The sequence below is a fragment of the Populus nigra genome, chromosome 14 (assembly GCF_951802175.1).
Source record: "Populus nigra chromosome 14, ddPopNigr1.1, whole genome shotgun sequence".
In the NCBI taxonomy this organism is placed as follows: Eukaryota; Viridiplantae; Streptophyta; class Magnoliopsida; order Malpighiales; family Salicaceae; genus Populus; species Populus nigra.
The window spans coordinates 3,740,553-3,767,870 of NC_084865.1; the positions used below are offsets into that span (position 1 = coordinate 3,740,553).

The 27,318-nt window shown below is 32.0% G+C and overlaps 3 protein-coding genes across 4 annotated transcripts; 1 reads left to right on the forward strand and 2 right to left on the reverse strand.

The window, feature by feature from the left end:
- Nucleotides 1–8,747: 8,747 nt before the first annotated feature.
- On the reverse strand, nt 8,748–16,290 carry LOC133673129 (chaperone protein dnaJ A6, chloroplastic-like). 2 transcript variants are annotated; one of them, XM_062093785.1, is made up of 8 exons: nt 16,035–16,290; nt 14,946–15,052; nt 13,833–13,974; nt 13,644–13,701; nt 11,437–11,479; nt 10,265–10,313; nt 10,089–10,169; nt 8,748–9,995 (listed from the first exon to the last, which is right to left on the reverse strand). In XM_062093785.1, exons 2-8 carry the CDS (start codon nt 15,050–15,052, stop codon nt 9,150–9,152), a joined length of 1,326 nt encoding a protein of 441 aa, XP_061949769.1. In that variant the 5' UTR covers nt 16,035–16,290; the 3' UTR covers nt 8,748–9,149. The 2 variants fall into 2 exon arrangements, with proteins under 2 accessions (XP_061949769.1, XP_061949768.1); XM_062093784.1 differs by having other exon boundaries at nt 14,946–15,117; nt 16,035–16,289.
- Nucleotides 16,291–20,520: 4,230 nt separating this feature from the next.
- On the forward strand, nt 20,521–22,618 carry LOC133672833 (wall-associated receptor kinase-like 15). Its single transcript, XM_062093370.1, has 2 exons — nt 20,521–21,635; nt 22,238–22,618. Exons 1-2 carry the CDS (start codon nt 20,759–20,761, stop codon nt 22,288–22,290), a joined length of 930 nt encoding a protein of 309 aa, XP_061949354.1. The 5' UTR covers nt 20,521–20,758; the 3' UTR covers nt 22,291–22,618.
- Nucleotides 22,619–22,735: 117 nt separating this feature from the next.
- LOC133672832 (uncharacterized) lies at nt 22,736–26,609 on the reverse strand. The gene is made up of 4 exons (XM_062093369.1): nt 25,939–26,609; nt 23,707–23,799; nt 23,520–23,587; nt 22,736–23,287 (listed from the first exon to the last, which is right to left on the reverse strand). The coding sequence occupies exons 1-4, from the start codon at nt 26,566–26,568 to the stop codon at nt 23,125–23,127; spliced, it is 954 nt and encodes a 317-aa protein (XP_061949353.1). The 5' UTR covers nt 26,569–26,609; the 3' UTR covers nt 22,736–23,124.
- Between the last annotated feature and the right edge of the window lie 709 nt (nt 26,610–27,318).

Genomic DNA, 27,318 nt, shown 5'->3' on the forward strand with positions numbered 1-27,318 from the left:
AAAAAGATCAAGAACAAAAATTTAAAAAAATAAGAAAGGAAGTTAAAATACCAACAACAAAGAGGGTCAAGTTATAATTTTCTAGGAGGAAAGAGAAAATAAGTAAAAAGCCATTGCGCAAATACAAAAATACTCTTTGACGCTAGTTTAATTATTATTTTTTTAATGATATTTTAGTCGTTTAACTATACAATTGAAATAGAAAAATCTTATTTGTTTCATGATTAATTGATCATGTGAAAAGACTTTAATATTTTTGAAAGCCCATGTTAATTTTTTTAGGTAAATGAACAAAACTGTCAATATATTATTTAAGTTACAATTTTTTTAAGTTTGTAACTATAGTGTTTTCCCAATGATATTTAACTTCTTTTAATATTAAGCATTTTCCCCTATTTGCTGCACCTATAATAATGCCAGAAAACTAGTGTTTATTTGATATTTTGATAATAGTTATTTTTAAAAAAGGTATTTAAAAATATATTAAAATAATATTTTTTTTATTTTTTAAAATTTATTCATAATATCTATATATTAAAACAATTTAAAAACATAAAAAATAATAAATTAAAGAAAGATTCAAATCTTTTTATGTGCTTTTCCAAAAAGAAAAATGACATTAGAATGAAGGGATACAATTAATGATGGGTTGAAATGAAATTTAAATAGTGTGTTAGAAACGCGTATGAGGGGAAAAGACAGGCAATTGTTGTTTACCGTTTATGAGTTTGAATAGAAGAAGATTGTGTTTGTTTTTTAAAGTATTTTTTATTTAAAAATATATTAAAATAATATTTTTATTTATTTTAAAAAATTATTTTTAATAATAGTTCATTAAAATAATTTGAAAATAATAAAAAATATTAATTTGAAGTAAAAAATAAAACAATTTCAAATTTTTTTTAAAATATTTTTAAAACCCAAAAATAATTAGTGTCATAGTACAATTCACAATTTAATACAAGCGGGATGAATATTATATAAATAAAATGGATAATTATTTTTAAAAATTGTTTTATTTAATAAATAATTAATAAAGTATAAATATTATCTAATTCAATCCCAAATCTAATTTAAATCCTACGTAGGGTGTGTGTGTATTTACGAATATAATATTTATAATTTGATGATTTAAAATATGTATATATGTATATGCCTTTTTATTTTATATTAAGTAATAAATAAAATTTAAATAATAAATATCTGAATAGATATTTAAAACCTAATGAATGTATGGTTATTTAAAATTTTTAATTGATAAATATTAATCTAATTTATTGAATGTATGGTTATTTAAAATTTTTAATTGATAAATATTAATCTATCCTATTACAAATAAATTTTAATTTTATTCTTATGATTTTCTTAATCTTTCGAGTTTGATTCTAATTTTTTTAATTGTAATTTTATTTTTATTTGCGATATTCTTTTTTAAAATTTCATCTTTATTTGGTTTTTCCTGTCATATTTTAACCCTATTTGTTTTACTGTTCTTTTTATTTTGAAATTTTTTTATTAATATTTTTTTAACGATTTTATCCTTCAAAATTAAATTGGATGACATTTAAATTTTTTGATTGAACTGGAATCTATAATTTAACAAGTTGTAATTTTTTAGATTGGATTAGGTTTAAGAGGTTCGTTTTATTTTAAAAAAAAACTAATGTTTTTTTGTTTTTTTAAAGTTTGATCATTTCCTTTGTTTTTCTTTAGTTAGGTAAGTATTGAGTTATTTGATAATCAAAATAGCTTGGATGTGGTTTTTTTTTTCATTATTTCTTTTAGTCAATTTATTTACTATTGTTAGTTTTTTTATAAATATTTAAATGATTAATTTAACCATAACTTGGAGCTTGAATATTTTTTAACCTGTAACTTATTTTATATTAAAAAAAATTATTCAGCTCGCGGAATCACGCAGACAACATATTTAGTTACTTCTAAAATGGGTAACTTAACGACGTTAGGCGGCACCATAATGATACCTTAGTCGTAGCAGTGAACATAAACATCGTTACTTTGGTGTGCTAGCTTTCCTTCTTTCTTGCCTTTTATCTAAAAGCAAGTGTTTAATCAAGAATCTATGTTAATTGTTTTGGGCCCCATAAGTTACCAGATCACATCCTCGGTTGATCCAGACCTAAAATATCTATCTAGACAGTCGTGAGAGATCATCAAACAATCTAGTTTTGGAGTCGGGTTACAACCTAATTGATTTGACCGAATACCTTGGGGCTGGGCTTCGGCCCAATGGGTTTGACCGGACAGCAAACTATTTGTTTTTAAAACCGAGTTGAGTTGTGTCCTAATCGGTTAAGGATGGATAGTTATTGTCTTATCTTGAGTTGGGTTGCGGCCCAGTTGTTTTGACCGCATAACTTCTTGTTCTGTCTTGAAATTGGGCTGTGACTCAATTATTTTGACTGGACAACTTGTTATCCAAAGAAAAAACTCTTTTACTTTCTTTTGCTTTGGTCCCTGTAATTATTCAAAAAGTTTTTCCAAGTCATTAAAATAATTTAAATTATATTCTTACAATATATATATATATATATATATATATATATTAAGAAAAAACTAAAACTACTCAGTGTTTCACTGTGCAAGTCCACAGTGAACGCTGAGCAGTGTTTTTTTTTTTTTTTTTGTGTTTTTTTCTTTTCATGAATTGTTTTTGTTTAATTTTGGTTGTTTAATGTTAATTTTTTTATTTAGTTATCAGATTTTCATGACACATATCCCGGGTTTGACAAGTTAACTCGAATTTTTTTTTTGCTTTTTTTCTTTTTAATTAATAACATATACTAAAACTGTTCAGTGTTTCACTGTGCAGTCCACCGTGAAACGCTAAGCTGTATTTTTTTGTTTTTAATTTTTTTTGTTTTGCTTTTTATGCCTTTATGGGTTTTTTTTTGCTTTTTTAATGAATTTTTTTGTTTAATTTAGTTTGTTAATGTTAATTTTTTTTAGTTATCAAACTTTCATGACACGGATCCCGGGTTTGACGGGTTAACCTGGTTTGACGAGTTAACCCGAATTTTTTTTTGGCTTTTTTAAAGTTTGACGAGTTAACCCGGAATTTGCTTTTTGCTTTTTTTCTTTTTAATTAATTTTTTTTTGTTTAGTTTAGTTTTTTAATATTAAATTAAGAAAAAACTAAAACTGCACAGTGTTTCACTATGCAAGTCCACAGTGAACGCTGAGCAGTCTTCTTCCTTTTTTGTTTTTTTGTTTTTTTCTTTTTCTATGCTTTTATGGGGTTTTTTTTTGCTTTTTTTGTGTTTTTTTTCTTTTAATGAATTTTTTTTTGTTTAATTTAGTTTGTGTAATGTTAATTTTTTTTATTTAGTTATCAGATTTTCATGACACGGATCCTGGGTTTGACGAGTTAACTCAATTTTTTTTTTTGCTTTTGTTCTTTTTAATTAATAACATATACTAAAATTGTTCAGTGTTTCACTATGCAGTCCACCGTGAAACGCTAAGCTGTTTTTTTTTAAATTTTTTTTGCTTTTTATGCCTTTATAGGTTTTTTTTTGTGTTTTTTTTAATGAATTTTTTTGTTTAATTTAGTTTGTTAATGTTATTTTTTTTTTAGTTATCAAACTTTCATGACACGGATCCCGGGTTTGACGGGTTAACCTAGTTTGACGAGTTAACCTGAATTTTTTTTTTCTTTTTTTAAAGTTTGACGAGTTAACCCAGAATTTTTTTTCTTTTTAATTAATTTTTTTCGTTTAGTTTAGTTTTTTAATGTTAAATTTCTTTCTATTTAATTATCAGACTTTCATGACACGTATCCCGGGCTTGATGGGTTAACCCGTCAATTTGTTTTTTATTTAGTCATCAAACTTTCATGACCCAAATCCTAGATTTGACCGGTTAACCTGGTTTGAAGGGTTAACCCAGTTAATTCAGATTCTTTTCTTTTTCTTCATTAGTTTTTTTCTTCCTGTTGGTTTTTTTTTCTTTTTTTTTTAATTAATCTATTTAATTATCACATTTTTATTACACGACCTTGCAGCCAGACTCACTTTCAAGGCTCTTGGGTCCAGTGTTGCAGCCAGACTCACTTAAACTTAAGTCATGTAAGTTTAATATTATTATTAATATTATAAATATTATTTTTGGGTCAAGCGTTGCAACTAAACTAAAGGCTTTTGGGCATATCTTTCAGAAAAACCTAACACTCTTAGATCTTAGCATTTTTTAATATTTTTTATGCAAGAATAAAAATTTAACCTGTGGCGCATGCCTTTGTTTTTTTTTTCTCTTTTTCTTTTTAAGCCTTTTACTATGGATTGCACAGTACAATTTACAGTGAAAAAACTGATGCCTTTAGTTTTTTTTTTGTCTTTTTTTAAATTATTTTTTTAATTTAGTTTCTTAATATTGAATTTTTTCTATTTAATTATCAGACTTTCATGACATGGATCCCAGGTTTGACGAGTTAATCCAGTTTATTTAGATTTTTTTTCTTTTTCTTGATTAGTTTTTTTTCTTCCTCTAGGTTTTTTTTTCTCTTTACTTTTCCTTTTCAATTAATCTTTTTTTTAAAATTTATTTCATTAATAATAAATCTTTTTTCTATTTAGTTATCACACTTTCATGACACGAATTCCAGGTTTGACATGTTAACTTGATTTGACGGGTTAACCCGGTTGATTCAGATTTTTTTTCTTTTTCCTCATTAGTTTTGTTCTTTCGATTTCATCTTTTAATATTATATGCAGTCCACAGTGAAAAGGCTGAAGCCTTTATTTTTTTTTTGCTTTTTTTTTATGCCTTTCACTGTGGACTGCACAGTGCAGTCCACAGTGAAAAGACTGATGCTTTCTTTTTTTTTTTTTTTATTTAATTTTTTTATTTTGTTTGTTGATATTAATTTTTTTTCTATTTAGTTATCAAACTTTCATGACACGGATCTAAGGTTTGACGGGTTAACCCAGTTAATTTAGATTTTTTTTCTTTTTCTTCATTAGTTTTTTCCTTCTTATAAGTTTTTTTTCTTTTATTGTTTCTTTTTATTTAATATTTTTTTTATTTAATTTAGTTCATCAATATTAAATTTTTTTCTATTTAGTTATCGACTGATGCTTTTAGTTTTTTTTCTTTTTGCTTTTTTGCTGTTTTTATATCTTTAACTGTAGACTGCATACTGAGTCCACAATGAAAAGACTGGTGCCTTTTTGTTTGTTTTTTTTCCTTTTTAATTAATTTTTTCTGTTTAATTTAGTTATCAAACTTTCATGACACAGATCCCGGGTTTGACGGGTTAACCCAGTTAATTTTGTGTTAACCTGTCAAATTTTTTTCTATTTAGTTATCAAACTTTCACGACACGAATCCAAGGTTTGACGGGTTAACCTGGTTTGAAGGGTTAACCCAGTTAATTCAGATTTTTTTCTTTTTCTTCATTAATTTTTTTCTTCCTTTTGGTTTTTTTTCTTTGTTTTTTTCTTTTTAATTAATCTATTTAATTAACATATTTTTATGACACGACCTTGCAGCCAGACCCACATCCAAAACTATTGAGTCTGGTATTGCAGTCAAACCCACTTAAACTTGGGTCATGCAAGTTTAATGTTATTATTAATATTATAAATATTACTCTTGGGTCAGGTGTTGCAGTCACACCCAAGACTCTTGGGTATAGCTTTGTAAAAAGACCTAATATTTTTAAATTTTAATTTTTTTTAATATTTTTTATGCAAAAATCATTAACTCGCGGCATGGCACGGGTCATGTAAGTAGTATTCCTCTATTCCTCTGCATGATATGTTTAGGGTTGAACAAATGTATGACTGACGGGAAAAAAACTATCCATGTTACAGAGGCATAATCATTAACAAATTCAATGTGGAAAGCAAGGCTTTTTCACACCCCATTCTTAGTGGGCGCGTGTTATTCACACGCCACCATTCTGGCGTTGTATTGGAACCGGAACGACGGCTTTGGATTAGTTTGGAGGCGTGTGTTGAGAAACACCTGAAGTATTTGTTAATGGCTTTACTTGTTGACAAGCGTCACAGTTAGTTTCTTTTCCAAAATCAACGTGTAAAAGTAAAACTGTCCAAGACATTTTTCGTACAGAGTAATGCTTAGAAAAAGAAAAACTCAACTAATTACTCTTCCAATATAATATTTCTCTCTCTAGAAAACTAATAAATAAGTTTTTTAAATTTATACCGAGTTTTAAAATTTTTAATTTATTTAAAATAAAAATTATCATAAATTATATTAAGATTACTTTTGATTTTCTTGTAATCTTGATGTATTTTTATTTTCAACAAATAAAAAAATACCAAAAAATGAAAAAAAAATTTCTGTTTGTGAACGCATCCTTAGATTCTTTGTATATTGGTTGTGGAATTAGCTTATCCATCATGGACAGTTCAACCTCAATCCAAATTCAACACCTTTTCTTTTATTTTCCTTTATAATGGCCAACTCCAGATTATAAATGTTGGATTGAAATTTAAAAAAATAAATTGATTTCTAATTTTTTCTTGTCTAAAACCCACTACACTTATATATATATATATATATATATATATATATATATATATTGAAATCAATCAAGAATTAAAGAAATGATTCATAAACTTATTTGATGACATAAATTGAAGTTATTAGTGCATATATCTAGAAATGCAATGTAATTTGTATGTATTTTTAATTGTGCATTAAAACTTGTACTTTATAGCTTATAATTGTCAAAGAACCATCTCAACCCACTATCTTAAGCTATTGGGTGAGGTCCCAAGATATGATTTATATTATTCTCTAACACTCTCTCAAGTGAAAGACCTTTGGACTTGAAACTTGCACAAACTCATTTTACCTTGTGCTTAATTTTTATCAAATAAATGGGGATGGTGAGATTCGAACTCGTGACCGCTTGGTTATCAAGACTTTGATACCATATCAAAGAACCATCTCAACCCAAAAGCTTAAGCTGTTAGGTGAGGTCCTAGGATATGATTTATATTATTCTCTAACAATAATATGCACATTATGCTCTTTTTTTGGGTTAAGAATTTTGTTATGAAATCTAAATATTCAATTTATCTAAGATATAAATATTAAGATGATAGGAATGAAATTAATAATGATTTTATATGTATTACTGATGAGTTTTAAAATTCAAAATATTTAGAAATAAGGTTAATGTGTTGGATAATTGTCTAATTTCCTAGTTCAAGCAATCTAATACATTTTCTATAGTTAATGTATTTGGTGACTTGATATAAAAAGCTAATAGAGTTGGTAACTTGTAGTAAGTGATGCCTGGTAAGTTAGGTGATCGGTATTTATGGTATTAATAGGTGGTTCCTAGTAAGCCAGATGACCGATAGTTATATTAGTAGCAAATGGTGTTTGGTAAGTTACATGGTTAGTAGTTGGTACCTGCAAAAAGATCTTCTCTTATGAACGTGAGGACTTTTCGATAGTAAATTCGATAATTTTATAGAGAAAGAAAGTGCAATGATAGTTTAGAGAGATAGAATATAAAAATATATATGATGCAAATGTTAAGAATAAAAAGATTGTGAACCTTTAACTTGAAAGATTCATAGTATATTTATAGCTCATGAATCTTATCTTTTAATGGAAAGAAGGGATTGAAGTATAATTTAACCTTTATGATATTTTGAGTTATATTTTACTCAAAATAATATATTTTGAGTTATATTTTACTCAAAATAATATATTTTGAATCTATATAAAATATTGAGAGACTTATAGGAGGTCCCAAAAAAATTATATAGCGAGTGTTGGGCTTCGACCATGCCCGAGTCTACTCTTCTTGGCCCCCCCTTCTATATATTGGCTCGGGCTACTAAGCCCAAGGGGTTTTTTTTTTTACCTATTTTGAATGATTGTTTTGATCCATCTAGAAAAATTTTTAATTCCAATTCATCGATTACTATAAGTAAAATTTAAGAAACAATAAATGACGAATATAAGGGAAACTTTGGACTGCAAAAATTTAGAAGAACCATAGAAATACAATCACTCGAAGAGAAGCTTGATAAAAACTTGACACCTCCTAATAATGGAGAAAAAAGGTCTCATGAGTCATGACATCCGAGTTATCTTGAGGTCGAGCTTGTCTCATCTTTTTTGTTTTTTTTTTTTTTTTTGGGGGGGGGGGGGGCTCTTGTAATGGTTCAAAAGCAGTGAGATTGATGTACATGGTTATGGAAGAATTTCTCCAAAATTATGTCTTCGTTAAAGAGCCTATGAATATTTGACATGGAGATACGATTTCGTCTCATAAGAATTTTTATTTTTTTTAAATAACAAAATCTCTAAGTTATGGAAATATCTCCATTATTTTATCAATTGAAATTGAGATATATGTAATGATTGACAATTTACATCAAAATTGATTTCATTTAAATAATAAAAATAATACATTGAAATAGAAATGAAAATCATATAAAACTTAACAAATAATTATCAATCGATATATTGGCTTATTATAAATGAATGGAGTACAAAATGACGAATACTCTTGAAACACTGGCCTAAACTAGGGAGATAAAAACCCATCTCCTCAATCCCATCTTTCAAGTTCATCAGTTCAAGTCCTCTACAAGAAGCAAAGTCGATATGTGCAAAGACAAAGACATCTCAAGATTTGAGACGTGAATCTCTCCAAATCTATGAAGACTTGTCCAAAGTTTAGGATAGTTTACCTATCTTCATTTAATGTGAGAAACAAAAAGGGCACAAAGGAATTGAAGTATTGAAGCAGACACTGAACTGATGAACTTATCCTGAGGTAGTTTTTGCCCTCACAAGTCGAAATACAAAATACAAAAGGTTGCACGTATTTTAGCCCTCATCCCAAAGAATAATTACTATGCAAGTGAACTACATGTTCAAAAATAAAACATAAAGAGAGAATAAAATCGAAGCAGTAAGTCTCCAATTTTTCATCTGCTCCTTCGTTTGAAGATACAGTTCATATCTACCACTCCAAACACTTGTTTACCCCTCCCGCAGTTCAAATAGTGAAGAACTGCTCAACTCCCTTTTAAACATCTAACATGGTTCTCAAGATTTTACACCAACAAAAAGGAGAATCAGGTGTGACGGGGCCAGCTACATATTGTAAAAGGAACGCAGTGTCTTGGCAACTATCTTCTACTGGTTGCTGCTTTGCCCTTGCTTAGATCTGCAAGCTCCTCGATAAGCTTTCTCTCTTCACTGCTCAATCTTTTTGGAATTTCAACTTGTACGCGAACCAACTGATCACCCCTCATGTTGCTTTTGTTTAGCACAGGGACTCCTTTCTTGGCCATTACAAGTGTGGTGTTTGGCTGAGCTCCAGCTGGGATCTTTAAATCCACCATGCCATCCACTGTCGGCACCTTAATTGTGGTGCCCAAAATGGCATCTATGTATGACACCTTGCACGTGTATAAGATGTTGGTGTCATCACGTTTTAGCACAGGGTCTGGCATGACTTCAATAATAACAAAGAGGTCACCAGGAGATCCACCTCTCCTTCCAGCATTACCTTCGGATCGGACCCTCAAACGGCTACCATAGTCCACACCAGCCGGAACTTTCAGACTGATACGTTTTGTCCTCCTTACCCGTCCATCCCCAGAACAAGTGTTGCATGGGCTAAATGTTTCCCCACTCCCGCCACATGAAGAGCATGTCATTACCTGCTGGAAAACACCTAAGGGAGTCCTCGCTGATGAAACAACCTGGCCTTGCCCACCACATGTACTACATTTAGATGGCTTCGTCCCAGGCTTGGCACCTGAACCATCACAAGTTCCACAACTCTCTAGTCGGGTTATCTCAATTTCTTTTTCAACCCCAAAAACTGCTTCCTTAAAAGTTAAGACTAGATTGTAATATTCATCCTGGCCATCAACTGCTCTATTCCGGGAAGCTCTGCCTCCCATGCCTCCCATGCCGCCCATGCCCTCAAATAGTGACTCAAACAAATCGAAAGGATTGCTGAAATCCTGGTATGATAAAGTGGAGGGTGAGGCAAATATATGGACAGGTTCTAAACTCTAAAACAAATGATTTTTTCATCATTAACATCAGTAACTTACCCCCATGCCCATGCCAGCACCTTTAAGTCCAGCCTCTCCATACTTGTCATATAAAGATCGCTTCTCATCATCTGATAATACCTGCAAGTCAAGTTTATTCTCAGATCAATTACTACAGACCATGGAATACAAAATCATCACAATTCAAATCATAGACAATAAAACTGAGCTTTCACCTCATACGCATTGCTAATTTCCTTAAACTTCTGTTCTGCATCAGGTTCTCTGCAGCACAAAAACGCAATATTATCAAACAGGTCTGGGAATTAAATTTGTTCAGGTTAAGATGAAACTTAGAATAAATAATTGTAAGGCCCCAAAATTGGTTGCTTTTGCGCTAAATAAGGATGGAACAGAACACTATAATGCATCTATTCTTTGCTAACAACATAGAACGAGGATCATAGTCAGTAAAGATCCTCTATTCAGAATTTATAGATTGTTACGAGTTTGAAATTAACTTCCATCTTTGATATTAAAATCCTCTAAGCAGGATTAATAGAATATTGGGATTTGGAGCCAGCCTTAAAACTAAAGAAATCAAAATCCTTCCGAATTCTAGAGCATATTCAATATGAAACACCAATCACCAAAATTCATCCAACATCATACAATTCTAGATCCACACACATTGAGAATTGTTCATATTGACTTCAACATATAAGGAGAGAGCTTAAAAGGCAGCATTTAATAGGAAAAAGGAGAGTTGCTGCCTTGAAATGGTACTCAAGGTTCAAATGGGTGAGAGGCTTCCCATTTTAGTAGCCTACAAAATACAGATGTCACACTGATTGCTGGTTTTACAAATGATGTAAGGAGGATACAAATAAAATTCATTTGTTCCCTTCATGCTGGTGGGGATGCTCAACTTTGTACTTAAAAGCACAAATGATTTCTCCAGTTTTCAAATGTGTTTGAGCCAATTCTAAAACGTGGCTTGAGCAGTAAAACACCTGTACATTAAATTACTGTATAGACAATTCTTAAAATCCATTAACAATTAGATTCCAAATTGCCATCATCATTTAAATAACCAATTTCAATAATAGCAGATCCATGCGGTCCTTGATTTGGTCCTATGATTCCACTGCAGGGTTCTTCTCCTAATCAATTTGCATGCATGGCCCAACAACTGAGCACATCTTAATTCACACATCCTAGGAAGTCTGTCCATGCCTTCTCTGAAGGCTTGCCCATATGAGACAGTTTCTAAAAGAAGGAAAAGGCAAGCACCTAAATCTAGTCCAAATGGTACATAGTTCCCATAAACAAAGTCACAAGACAAAGAAAACAAGATGATTGAGCTGAAGGAGGGGAGCAGTCATGCTCACATAAAAGATAAACTTACTTGTTCACATCTGGATGGTAACTCCTAGCAAGCTTTCGATAAGCTGAAAAGCATCATGAATTGAAACAAAAAAAAGTCAGAACTTTTTTAATAGAAGATGAATATAGATAGCTATGCCAAACATTAATAACTGAATACAGTTTGATTTGTGGCAAGCATACAAAAATTCAATCTTGAAACAAATTGGATCACCTAGAATTGCTCTTTCAAGACAACACAGTAACCTTATCAATTAATGTAGATAAACCCAGCCTTTGCAGAAATTCCATAAATGGTCCTACTCGAGAAGATCTTTAATTTGTGAAGAAGCTTTAGATCAAAATCAGTCCATTATAGTTCTTAATTTCATTACTTCATACAGATCAGGATTTGTTTTTTAGGATAACAATCATCTAAGATTCAACCTATTCAGTTGCACATGATGGTATAGCAGTTCCACAAATCATGACAGAAAAGCATTATATCATACCAACTCCAAATAAGATAACAATAAAATCCACCAGAAACAATTCACAGCGTGCACAAAAACACAAATGCAAACTTATTTCATAGGTACCATGGACAGGACAGTGCATTTAATTGTTCTCTGCATAAGGACTTTGAGGGAAAAAAAATGAAACATGTAAACTAGAAATCAGAGTACCAAAGATAGATAAAAAGCAGTTCTTGTTCCTCCAGTGCACAGCTAGGCAATTAAGATTATCAAGTCATTGCATTTGTACAAAAAAACTCTCCAAAAAGCACAAATCATAAACAACAAGGAAAGCTCAAAAAAATTCAAGCTTGAAAAGCAAATAAGTGTATGGCTGCATTACTATGACATAAATTTGAAACTAGATGCTCACAGCATAATCTTTTTTAGTTAATGTTGAGCCTTCTTTATATCTTTGTTTAGATTAACAAATCAATTTCAGAAATGAAGAGTATTTTGGTAGTTCAGAATTATAGGACATAGACTCTGATGCATAAATTATTTAAGGATTACATCACCAGGACCTTATATGTGATTGCTCATATTTTCAGGCTTATATCCCTAAACGCTCTGTCTTTGTTTCTCAACTATTTCCAGTCAATTTCAACATTGTTCTTTCCAATAATTCTGGCCATCCTGCAAATGGCTTGCAGCACATAGAAACAAGTATTTACAATCTTTGAAGCATGCTTATAACCTAAAAAAAAAAGATTACTCACAAAGATCCAATATCCTTTGAAAAGCCTAGCTACTGATTTCATATCTTGTCCCAGTTATGGCTGCACTAATTTAGACAAGTTATCTACAGTCAACATGCACAGATGATAAGCTCAGTGCATGGTGCAGTGCTTCTTGCCTTATCACAACCTCCCACTATATTCTTTCTAAAAAGTTAACCACCTAATAACCGCTATTGGAACAACCATCTCTAACTCCAGCCACTGTACAAAAATTCCTGTACCCAAGTTCTCAATTTGCAACAACAAATCAGTTGCAAGAGCTGGATCTTTTCACAACAATTTGAAGACCTAAATTCCTTCATCCACCTAGAAGACCCATGAAATCAGAACCTAGCTCTAGCATTAGCCCACCACCTGACAATTTGAAGCAGCAACATCAAACCTGCTGCTCTACATATTGGATGTCAGACAATAATTTTATGCTAGAGTACCTAATGCTCTCTTTTAACAACTTTCATTGATGTGCACAAATACATTTTACAGTAATGCAAGGCTTCATAAAGAAGCTCGCAGCAGTATTAAGATTATTACTTTTCAGTGTACATTACACAATCTATAGGTAAAATGGTAGAAAGTTCTACAAAATTTATGGGGCTATGGTATTCTCACTCTTAGATTGTCATATAAGATTAGCACTTGTAGACTTACTAAATACCATACCAACATTAATCCAAGAATAGTAATTCTGCCAAATACCAGATAGAGAGGAAGGTATTTATCCTCTATCGTGCTTCAGTGGGCACAAGAATTAGGACGTGGTACAACCAAACAAGCATATCACTCAAGAGCATAAAATGAGTCAAGTAGAGAACTAAAAATTGAATGGCAGAGGCAATATTAATAAAGTTCAGAAGATGGGGCATGCAAAATATTATTCAAATCACCTGCCACTTAAAACCTTTTCTGTTCCATTAGGCCTTCTACACAAAAATGACATTGCCAGAATGCGATTACGCTTCAATTAACAAAGGATAGTAGGTATACCGAGTACATACCACTTTTAATTTCAGATTTACTCGCATTCTTTGACACTCCAAGCACAGAATAGAAATCCTGCAAATGAGAAAATGTTACAAGTTCTAAGTCAAACAAGCATTTAAAAATCAAATAATCAAATAACAAGGCAGTCAATACTGCCTCCATTGTCATCAATGAGAAAAAATAAAACTATATTTTACACTCACACTATCTGCTCTGACTACAAACCGTGCTCCCCTACAGCCATTTGAAGTTTGAGAAGTTCCTGTATAAGATAACACAGGGAAGGAATCCCGTGAAAATAAGCTTGAGCTTGGTGCCGCCAAGTAGCTCATCTTGTTGTTAATACTGCATGGTGGTTTTAAATACAGTCAATTATCTATCTATCTATACAGTTTAAGAACATTTTTATGACATGATCAAATCAAAATGCAGTGCTGCAAGATGCTAATAAAATATAAGGTAACACATGACACAAAAATTATGGTAGCAACAATAATAAATCGCTGCTATGCAATGTTAAAGCCAAAAATATTGAACTCCTTCAACAGCCAAATGACTAATTTTAAAAGAAACTGATCAAGGGTAAAAAAAAAACTTAGTACAACTTTCAGTTATATGGCTCACAGCAAGTAGAAAAGCAACTGTGCTTGGACCCATACCAAGTGAAAGAGCATCTAATTTCATCTTTAGATAAATCAAATGTTAACCTCCAGTGCCCTCGGGGAGCACCAAACTTAATTGTGTCAAATTGTCCAATTAGCAAAAGAACCATCACCGATAAATTCACTTTATTTGAACATGATATTTTTTTTGCATTTGTGGAAGACTTATGGGTGTAAAGGACCATTCATGATCTTAGATTATCAGGACTCCTCAAGTACCCTTGAATTAAGAAGAGAGCTAAAAACTTCATCTCATTATCTTATCAGTCCAAAAAGGTAAGAATTTCATAACAGAGCATGTCAGCAGAATTTGCTGTCTACAATCAAGGACCTGCTATGGTGCTTACTATTATGCCTGACCACTACCAAACTAGCAAATTCAGTACTATTACTTCCAGTAATCTGCATGTATCTCTATAAAACAAGGTGTTCTCTCATTGATTCAAGAGCCAGCATGACCTAGTGTTTTTGTGTGTGTGAGAGCAAGCATGACTAGTGCCAGGCAGTAAATAATGAGTTGCAGTGGCCCAAAGGGACCAACAAATATACATAAAGAAAAGAAAAACTAACTTTTTTTTCTCTGTGTGTGTGTGTGTGTGAGAGAGAGAGAGAGAGAGAGAGGGAGAGGGAGAGAGATTAAATAGATATGCTCACCCATATTGAGCCGTCAACATCCGATTTGGCATATAGGATCTTATGATAAATTGAGGGCGAATACCCCATTGAGCAATTGATGTACTTCCACAAGGTATGATGGCCATCTAAATAGATTTCAGCAACAGAAATGATCTTGAGTTCTAGTTTAAAACCAATGCCCCTCTCCAAGCTGAAAAAATTATAAAACTTTTATTTTACCATATACAACATAATCCATAGTAAATTAATTGCACCATTTACCATATACAAATCTACACACTAAATATTGTTACAAAAGGCTTTTGCTCCATATTTTTCCAAAGGACACAAATAACCAATTAATATATATAAGGCAAGAGCTGTCATTTCCAGATTTACTAGGAACAAACACATAATCACAAACCCATTGTTGGAAGTGAAACCAATTCCTAGTCACGGGTTTCCATGTCATCAGCATAGAACTTTGCAGAGAACCTATTGACCAATGCTTGAACCAAAATTTGAATTAAAACCACTAAGACACACTAGAAAATCACCGGAGAAGTTTCGCCAACAACAGCATGAGTTTCACACGACTTGTAGTTGACGCTCCTGCTAAAACTTTAATGTTTTAACAGTTCCATCACAGGCCCACATAAGGGAATGTCATACAATTTCACTAGCAATGTAAGACTTCAAGACGATGGCCAATTAGCAAAAGAAAAGGTAAATTTTTTTAAAAAAAATTGTTTATGGGGCTCTATTCTATACCTAAAAGTAACTTCTTCTGTGGTTGCCAACATTTTGGAAGAACTTCTCTATGCTTCCCAAAACCAAGAATGCAACTTTTAGCTTTCAAATACAGTTAAAACATTCCAAATGTCAACCAAACAACACGAAATCACTTCTATAACTAGGGTTTCAATCCCAACAAAAAGAAGCAATTTGCAATTGGTATTCATGTAAAATAACAAAGTTTCCAGTGACCCAACAACAAAAATGTCCTTTATTCAATAACAAAAACACCACGATGAGAAAACATAACCATGAAAAAATCAAACTTTATCTTTCTGACTATATATTGAAAGTAGTGCAAAATTAGGGCAGTTAAGGAGAAAGCAAAGTAACCTGTATAAAAGGAACCTGCTTTGTGTATTCTTCTCCTCCTCCTCCTCCTCTCTTTTAAAGTGCCAGTGGCTTGCCTGTTAGTTGCCTCTTTCGCAGAGAGAGGGGAAGAGATAGGTGGTGTTGGTGGTGGCAGGCAAGAGGAGAAGGCAGCAAGTGGAAGGAGGATGAGGCTAGAGGTTTCTCATTAGGTGATTTTGCCTCACAGTTGTCTATTTGTAACCTACTTATCTGCCGTTCAATACTGTTCGTTTCATCTTATACCTTAGATTCTTTTACTTGATATTGTCTAAGTTCCTTTTGTTCAATTGTCCTATTTTGTACTCTTCCAAAATAATTACAAAAAAATAAAATAAAATAAAAGGACTAGTGTTTTCCTAGAAACGGATTTAAAATCATTTTATCCTTCATTATACTTGATAATTGTCTTGATAGCAGGCAGGTTAAATTCATTTTTCCCAGGGCATTTAAATTTAAATGTTATTTGTCAAAAATAATTTAGTTGTTCATTGTTTTTTTAAAAGCTAAAAAAAAATTATTCTTTTATTTAGGGGTTTTTATATCCTTTCCCATTTATTTGGACAGTTAAATAACATTGGTATCATTAAAAGCTCAAAGGTTTTGCCCTTGTAAAATAAGATTTTGTTATCTTTACACATTTTTTGTACCGTAAAATGATATATTTAATCTTTAATTTTAAAAAAATCTAAGGCTGGCTTGGGAGGGTGGTTTTTTCTTTGCAGCATGGTTTTTTTTTTAATATTTATATGCTTGTAGGGCTTGTTTAGTAATTTATATTATTAAAATATTAATAAATCAATAAAAAAAACTGACACGTTTGGTCAGACTGGTAGCAATTCAGCAACGATGAATTTTTTTTCTCATTCCTTTTCTCTCTCTCTTAGGTCTTGGTATTAATGTCAAGCTTTTAAAAATTCAATTGTATCCTTTGGTTATTAATTATTTTGAATTTGATCTTTATTTTTTTTATTTCTATTTGTTTTGATTTTAATACTTCTTAAAAATATATTTTCAATTTCATCTATCAATATTTAATTTTATTTAATTTTTGTATCCAGTCTGGTCTTCATTCTTTTGATTACTATTTTTTATCATTTGTATTTTTTTTATTTTGTCCTTTAAAATTTCATTTTGTTTCCAATTTTGGTCCTCATTTTTTTATTACTCTTTTTTTTATCCCTTTCCTCATTTATTTATTTTTCAATTTAATTCCTAATCAGTTTCTTTCAATTATTTTTTGTACAAGATTTAATCCTTATTGTTTTTATTTTTATTTTTTTATGATTGAGAATTTTACTTCGTACTTTTTTCGTGTCTGCCTTTTACATAGTAATCCTAGTCTCATGAATCGATCCATCAGTTTCGATGATTAACCTAGTTTAAGTTTGGTCTTTTTTAAAATCCTTTTTAATTTTTTTAAAATTTTTTTCTTATTTTTTTCATTTGACATTGACTTATTGGGCCTTGAGTTTCGTGATTTGCTCTGCTTTTCTTTTTGTGGGATTATCCATGTTCCATATCTCGGGTCGTAAATTAATTGAGTTAACCTAGGTTGACTTGTTTTTTTTAAAATTGATTTTTTTTCAATTTTATCCCTTGTCATTAAATTATTGACCCTTCAATGTTTTTATTTTTTTCACTTTTCTTTATGCGAGGTTATTCCATATGCGTGGTGGTCAAGTTAAAATGTGTTGACTTAGTTTCTTTTATCATTTTTCAATAACTTCGGTCTTTTTTTTCTAGTTTCTTTTTTTAAAAAATAATTTTCAAATCCTGATCTCATATCGCATTTGACGGGTTTGTAAAGTTAAACTGACTTGACTTGGGTCTTTTATTTGACATGTTTTTTTAATTTATTTTTTACTTTCATCCCTTAACATTTGATTATTGGACTTTGAGCTTTGTGTGTATGTGTGCGTGTGTGTGTGTGTGTATATTTTGCAGCATTATCATGATCTCATATCTCGAGTCATGTGTTGGTTAAATTAACCTAAATTAACTTTATCATTATTTAGACATCTTTATTATTTTATAAAAAATTTAATCCGACTTATGATATAGCGCAAGTCACCACTTTTGTAATAACTAGATAGGTGGCACTCGTGAGCTAAGTAAAATTTTTCATTAAAAAAGCTTAGGCGATCATAACTTTTTTAAAAGAGCAAGAAAAATTTAAGATTCATATTCATTGATTCGAACAATTCAATACACTCGGTGAATTTAATAATGTAATTATTTAAAAGTCAACAACAATATAAAAGAAAAACAATAATGACTAATCAAAAAAAGTTAATGCTTGCTAATATTATGGAAGTTACACTCTAAATATTTTTAAAAGGTCTCAACAATTTTAATAAATAACAAAGAAAAAATAAAATAAAAAAGATTTGAAGCTTAAGTACGTCAAATTAAATGTTAAAGGACAAATTAAAAAGAAATTAATTTTAAAAAAAATGTCAAAATGACCTAAATCTAGTCAGGATAATTGCTAGTTCCTTTGCTCATTAGCAAATACTAGTCTCATTACCGAGAAACTAGTTCATTCACTCATTACCGAGCACTAATTTCATTACCAGAAAGTTAATTCCTTCTCTTCAATTTATCCGCATGAATTAAAACTCTATATTGATAATTGGTTTACTTTTAAAAACATGATAAATAAAATAATTAAGGTGTTAAACACCTACCTATTGTCAAAGCTCTAGTCGTGTCCCCCTACTGTTGCACATCTCTCGGGACCTCTCCTGTACCAATATGTATATATCATTATATTTCATTTCACCTTTACCACTTTATCAATTTAGTTCTTACACCACGACAACTTTTAAACAAAAATAAAAGCTAGCCAACCCCGATCAATCTATCTTAACCATTATATCACGATTTCTTATTATAATTGAAGTGTTTTGATATGAATACCAAACTAACAATAATCATGATTTGATATGAATTGAAGTGTTTTTTGTAAGTTTCAAATTCGTTTTTTTTATAAACCCCATTAGGGTCATAATAAACAACTTGTGATTTCAACCTTTTTTTTTTATTATTATTATATAAATTTGAAAATGGGTTTGTTGAACAAAAACCTTTTATTTTTGTTTTTTGTTTTTTACTATTGCTATAAAAATCAAGACTGAAAAACAAAGAATAAATAACACATAAAGTTTAAAGATAAATAGATAGATAAAGCTTTACTCTGATATCAATTAATGCAAATTTAGAGGATAATAACCCCTAAACCTATATGTAAGAAAGCAAGAACAACCCAAGAAAGATAAAATCAAATTATGATATAAAAAAACTCGACAAAATGATTACGTGAACTAAGGCACCAAAGTTATTGGATGAAAAATACTCCAACCCTATTATAATGAATCATGAACTGGAAGTATAAGAAGAACGCTATAAAAATAGCTGATCTTTGATAAGTTCAAGAAAATTTCAATAAAGAACATAAAGTATAAACAAACTCTCACACACAAAATATAATTATGATATAAAAGTCTGTAAAAAAATATAACTAAAAAATCATTTATACTAGGTAAAAAATCATAAATAAGACTGGAAAAATAATTAAAGAGTATTAATCCAAATAGAAAAAAAATCTTAAACTAACTATGGAAGTAATACAATTACTATATAATAGCTTTTGAACCTTATCACAAAGCCTTTTGGATATCTAATTGCTATGAAATTTTAATTCTATATAAAAAAAATGTCTTAGAAAGCATTTGAAAAAAAATTAAGCTCGATCTAACAGTTAAATCGAAAGTTATGCTTGTTTAGCATAAGGTTATGCAATGAAAATATTAAAGTCTAAAATCAACTAAAGCTTGTCAAACTCTTAGATCATATCAATAAAGCCTGATCATTCCTTGTTGAAGTTAAAAGGCTTGACCTGACTCAAATATCCTAAATAAATTTATTGAGTGTCCTTTTAAGTTTCTTGATCATTAATATCGTAATTGGTCCAATTAACATCTCTAATGGATTTTTTGGTATAGTTAGTTGATTCTCATCAATGCATTCTTGTTTGAACTTTTGATTTGGACCCCAAAATTTTAATTATTTTTAAGTAATTATGTGAAATTGAGCATCAACTTAACATCGTAAATCTTTTTTGAGACCGCAAGAAGCACATAACAAGTTAATTGAAGCAAATTATCATAAAATTATCCCAATAAACATAATATTTAAGGATACAATTGAGAAAAAATATTATAGATCAAAACCAAAAATAAGAAAAGAAATAATAATAATAATAAAAAGAAACATTATGTGAATCCTACATTGTATAATGAAACACCGAGTAATTTTAGTTTTTGTTTTTTATTTTAATTTTAGATATTAATCCCAAAAATCATATATTAAATATTTAAGATATATATGAAGCACACTGTTTTGTGCTTTAGGCATCAGGATCCTCCTATCCATATATACAAAGAACAGAACTTGTGAAGAAAAGTTTGTGTTCCACCCCGGAAATCAAAATGTTCTGCATTAGTGCTTTCAAAACAACCACCCGGGATTGAATTGGCTTAAATGCCCTAAAATAACCATGAACACATCTACATCACATGCAAGGACACGAGTGTTTTTGTCAAAAACAGAAGATACAAAAAATCCTCTAAACTATATAAGAACGGCTTATTTCCTCTTCCCTTCCCCTGTCTGATCTTTCCCCTCACCGACACATCAAATTGTCCATGGAAAATCTTCCATCCTTCAACATCATCATCATCCTTCTCTTCTGTTATGTCATACTATGGCAAACATTACTATGGCAAACATTAGCCCAGGAACTACCATGCCGCACCACATGTGGCTCCATACAGGTCAAGTACCCCTTTGGCAGTGGCCACGGCTGCGGCTCCCCCAGGTTCCATCCTTACATAGCATGTTCACCTGAGGGAGACCAGCTTCTCCTCACAACTCACACAGGTTCTTATCCTATCACTTCCATATCCTACACCACCTCCACCTTTATCATCACCCCACCACACATGTCCACATGCACCTCCATGCAACAATCCCCCAACTTAGGCCTAGATTGGGCAAGTCCATTCCAGCTTGGCTCATCATCTTTCCTTCTCCTCTCATGCACACCCCCAACTTCATCTCTTAACATCAAGGGCTCACCTGTTTGTGACACCTCCTCTTATCTTTGTGCGTCGATTTACACTTGTCCATCTGTGATTGGCCTCGGCTTGCCTCTTTTTCCACCTACAAACACGTGTTGTGTGTATTCTCCCGCTAATTTTAATAGCAAAGGTGAGCTTGATCTCCAAAAGTTGAGGTGCATGGGGTATGCTTCAGTAGTGTCCCTTCAGGAACACCCTACCGACCCTTCCCAGTGGCAATATGGGGTGGAATTGAAGAGCAGAGGTGGAGCTTTGGATGATTATTACATAGATAATAAATGCAATACTTGTGAGATTAGTGGTGGTGTATGTGGTTATGCTCCTCCTGTCAATTCCTTTGTGTGTGTGTGCAGTGATACAATCAACACCACTATGGATTGCAATACCCGCAGTCTGCAGAATCAACCTGAACTGACTTGGAACTCAGTTTCTTTACCCTCCAGTAAGTCTTAATTTCTTTTATTTTTAATCCTTATGTTTCTCCTTTTAAGATTTGAGATATTATCAACCTTAATTAGTCGTTTAAGTTTTGATCTTTTCCTTTTTTCTTTTGCTGAATTATCATGAGTCTATAATCTGCTAAAGTGCTAATGATGGATAGATAAGTATCAGATACCTTTACATGCATGAAATTGGTAGACAATGGCTTTGCAAACCGACTTTCTTCTTTTTTTTACTTAATGGAGAGGAATATGCCAAATGTTATTTGTCATGGAGCATAAAGGGGCATCCTTTCTCGTAGGAAAAAAGGACAAATTTGCAAAAGTGAAAGTTCGAAGACATTTTTATTGTAAACCAGAAAAAGAAAATGCAAAGCTGAAGCCTAGAGCACTGATTGTGTGCTAAGGTGTAATCCAGTGCAATCCTGCAACGCAGGGTCAAGGACTCGATATGTTTTACTTTTTCTATCCCAGGTTAAGGACTCAGATTCAAGCCCTTGTCTATGAAAGTGGGGAATAGCCAAAGTGCTAATTATAAATGCATCTTTTGTCTGTATGTAGATTCTTAGAGTGAATCTCAATTTATTGCTCACTGATTTTGCAGGGAAGCTGTGGATGGGGTTTCTGGGTGGTCTAGTTTTCGTTGGAGCAGCTTGAGAAAGAGAACAGCTTACAGTTAAGTGAGACTGTTCTTTGTGCAGTGATCTGAGGTCTCATTCTAATTAACAAAGACCTTTGTTTTGGCAATGGAAAGTTGAAAAGTGGTCAAAGTATGTCGTATTTGTCAAATTCGAGAGAAATAGTACATGGAATAAAGATGGGAAGGCCTGGAATCTAATTCATTTATGAATATTACACTTTCCATGTGCATTAGCTAGGCCTGTATGTTCATAGCAATGGTTGTGGTTTCTAAATCCCTCTTCTAGTTGTTTTCATCTACCATGTTTTCTTTCTAATAAAATTTCTTTCACTCTTTTTCAACTCACTCAAATTGCAATTTTACACAATTTTCTCACCATTCAAACAACTTCCAAAAGGTTTTGATTTGAAGCAGAGCAAAGGACTCTGAGTTCAACATTCATACTTATGGTGGTACAGGAAAAGGGCACTTCAGCTTTCATTGGATAAACTTCAATTATATAATATTCTATATTAATTGTACAAGAAGAAACAGAGATACAGAGGAGGTTCCAAGAGGTCGTCACCAAGAGGAAAGTATTAAGGAACCACCGAAAAATCTCTCCAGCTCTTGCCATGCAAATTTTTTGGGGGTCACCTTACAAGGTAACAGATTTCCAGGGTAACCTAACCAATTTCCACGGAGATGAGGGGATCAGAGCTCGTATTTCTTGCATTGATCTAACTTTCTCAACTCTCAATAATTAAATGAGCACCTTTCTAAGCTTCGAAATGTCTATAGCACACGCAAGTTATAGTCTAAATGGAGAATCAGAAAGTCCTGAATTCTCCTCATCATTCTTGGCAGATAATTCAATCTGCCTTACGGCTGTTGGTATAGCTTGCGTGCTTTGATGAAGGAAGATTGTCAATGAAGAAAGACTTTAAGTGCCTGTAGAGCTCCTTGGGCCTCTCTGCATTGAGTGCATGACCCACATTCTTTATTATCATTAGTTCGGCATTATCACCGATATGCCTGCGCAGGTAAAAGAAGAAGAAGAATCATTAACTTATTCTTGCATCAACTCACGCAATTACTAATTACCAAAATCCCAATTGGCTGCTGAAAAGATGAGCATATCAGGAAGGGTAGGAGGTACAATAGGTTCCGAGCTTGTTTCAAAAGTAGATGCTTTTATGTTCTTTCCTATTAGATAGAAATCGAAGCTTGAAAAGGACACTGGGCAGAATAAGTTCTGAAGAATTACCTTTCTAGTCTGTGTGCCAATTCCAGTGGGAAAACCTGGTCATGTTCTCCCCAGATTATGAGTGTAGGCTGCATAAAGGAGAAATACAGCCTTTAGAAGGTGCTCAAGGAGATAAAGAAAAGCTAAATCTGACCGGAAAATGTATACACAAAATATTGGAAACAGAGAGAAGTTTTGATTGCACGACCTGAGTTATCCTGGGAAGATCAGACATCTTTCTGTCCTTGTGTAATGCCTGGATTAGTTCTTTCTTCTCTTGACGGAATTTAGTACACATTACCTGTTCCCAAAGTGAAAATCAGATAAAAAATTTCAAACATGAAAGCATTGGACTCCTGTGGATAAAATCGAAGGGATTTAAAAGACCACATAGACATGATGATGGCTAAGACGAGAGGCAAGTGGAAGATAAAAAATATGTAGAAACCACCAGAAAAGATGAATTACCATGTCAAAATTACTAAAACCTGCAATTCTTATCAACTTCTAAATCATAACTAGCTCAGGCCAATTACTATGAGATCTCAAAGCCCTTGCTATTACACCCTACTTGCAATTTGCTCATAGGAACGCCGTAGGACTACTCTTCCAGACCATCACCTCTGTACTTTTGGCTTCTTGGACATCATAATTACACACACACACAAACACACAGAGAGAGTTCGCAATCAGACAGTCTGTTTATGTTGTAGCCATCTCAAAATACACTTTCATTACACTTCTTTCCAGAAAATGATATAATATCTGCCTCCTTTTTCAAGTATTTGATCTAACTGTTTCAGCTTTACGGATGTGCAATTAATTAAAGAACATAACTGGTTGATCTTGCATTCCAAGTTGATCCTGAGCTGGGTATTCAAATGGGCATCTCAAACTCATAAAAACACTGCTCATTGTTCAGATTTCCCTTGCCAAATACACTAGCTTTTTCCCCACTATTTTTCTTCCTCTTTTCCTCTACATTTTATTCCTCTTAGGCAACCTCTTGCTCTCTAAAGTTCATAACATTCAAATCATCCTCTGCACGGGTCATTCAATTCTCACAGGCCGTCAAAAGGCAGAGCAGACTAAAATGTGTACGGCAACAGAACTTAGGTGGTAATTAAACAACTTGAATCAAGATCTAACAATTATTATTATTATTATTAACCGAAACTACTCGAGGAGGGGAATTCACTGTTCCCCTCCTCACACAAAAAGTGATTTGTTTTCTTGTTTTTTTTTTTTTTGACTTTTCAAGGTTTAAGGTTTTTTTTTTTTAATTTTATTCTTCAATAAGTTTGTTTATTCTAGTTTCATGATCTGAGTTATGAGTTTGATGGGTTAATATTTTTTTAGTTGAGTTTCCCTCTAATTTTATCCTTCAATATTTGGTTTTTTTTATCCTAGTGTCATTACCTAAATCACGGGTTTGACGGATCAATCTTGACTCGGGTCATTTTTTTTTTTCAATTTCATCATTTAACATTGGGTTGATTGAGAATTGAGCTTAATAATTTATTTTGATTTTTTTTTTATGAAATCATCCTAGTCACATAAATCGGGTTGCGAGTTTGGCAGGTTAACCCAAGTTGACTCGATTTGTTTGTATTTTGATCTTTTTTTAATTAATTTTTTTTTCAATTTCATCATTCAATATGGAGTTGATTGGAAATTGAATTTTATAATTTATTGTAATTTATTTTTGATGAGATTATCATGGTCCCACGACTTGAATAGTGAATTTAGAAATTGATTTTAGTCAAACTATATTTTTAACAATTGTCCGGATTGTTTTTGGACCCGTTAAGTTGACTAGGTCACATTGGATCAATCCCAACACAATTTAATTTTTTTCTACTAAAAAAGATGTAAGTAGCACCTAAATATTTTCTTACTAAAAAAACATTCTACCATAAACAAGTGATATAATTTTTTTCTAAAATACTAAAGAAATTAAAATACACTTTTTTTAAGCAAAACACTTTTACTTGCCATTGTTAATATGTTAAGAATAAAAATAGGAGTGTTTAACTCATTTATAATATTTATACTTTACTCGACCTGTTAAAATCAAATAACATGGATATTATAGATAATAGTGGGTCAAAAAATGTAAAAAATGAATATTACAGGTCAAGATTTTTAAAACTCGATCAACTCGTATACTATATACTTTTTTTTATCTTTATATTTAATAATTTATGAATTAAATATTTAATTATTTTTATTTTATTTTGAATTATTCCAACTCTAAAATTCTTTTTAGTGAACATTCTATTATATTTCTTTAACGTAACTTAAAATGGCTCGTCTCTTTGTTGAAGGGAGAAAATAACTATAATTTAATTGCGATGCAAGATATGAAAACAAACCCTACTGGCTGATCTTATTAAGAAGCAAGCAAGCCTTGAGGGAGCAATGAACTCTCGAAACTAACCTCAATAAAATCTTGGAGAAAACATGAAGGCAAGCTACGTGGTTGTTTATAAAACGACAACCTCATCATCTCCCTAATTTTTTCGGGTGTTTGTGGTATCAAAAGCTCAACAGCTTCCTCCATGCTTGTCACCTCCTTGAACACTCCTCCTTCCTCCAAATCCTTCTCTTCAAAACAAACTCCGGCGCATCCTATCGCCACGCGCGCCACGAGCGCTTTAAACTGTGCCGCGATACTATACGCAACAAACCCGCCATAACTCAGCCCAAGCACATCCATCTTGGTCACCTTATGAGCTTCCATGACACCAATAACGCATTGTGCCTGGAATGCCTCTGACCTTTCGGCTCGTGCGGTGTAGGATTCCCCGAAGAATAGGAGATCGGGGACGTAGATGTTGAATTTGGAGATGAACTTAGGGATTAGACCGTGGAATTGCCACATTGCGTTGGCACCGAAACCATGGATCAGTAGTAACGTAGGTTTTGATGCGTCGTGTTTCTTGGGGATCCAACAGTGCATGATCGTGCCCTCGCCGAGGTCGGTTGTGGATGATCTGAGGCCTGATCGAGTGAAGGAGTAACGGTAGCATGAATCTTGTGTTGCTGCAAAACTAAAACACTTTGCCATCAGGGTACTTAGTTTTTCTGTATTTTGTCTTCAAGGAGAGGAGACCTAATTAGGTACTGCTGTTTTTGGTTTCAGAAAGATCATGTGATGCCATATAATGAAAGAATCATACGGCTTGTTATTACGAGGAAAGATACGACACTGGGTATGGGAGGGACAGGTAAGGAACTGTTTGGCAATGTGTTTTATATAAAGAAGGTGCAGAAAAAGGAAATAGAGAAATTTTATTCGTAGTTTGTAGACTCAGTTGGCAGTCTTGCCTGAAAGACAAGGTTGTCGGATAAATTTATGAGTTATTATATTAACTTAAGTTTATTATTTTTTTAAGAATAATATCGTTTTAATATTTTATAAAAAAAAAATTAGTTTGAAGCTTATCAGGTTTAGATGGAATTTAAATAGGTTAATTTATTAGTTTGTCCAGATCAATATTAAACTAATTCAAATTAAAAACTAACTAGCTTGAGTTAGGTTACAAGTTAATTTATCGAATCAATTTAATAGGTTAATTAGGCTATATTTAATAACAACGCTCCGAATAGTTTTGAATGTTGATTTGTTGTGGTGTCTTTTTTTTTATCGGATAATTTTGTATATATTGTCTTAATAATTTTATTTGGAAACTTTAATTAAATTAAGAGGGAAATAGAAGGTGATATGCCAAAACTTGGTTGGTTGTTGCTAGGCCTAGATGGGTTACGTCCACAAGCCTGCCCTAAAAGCAAAAAGAACAAGCACGCAGGGCAAGCC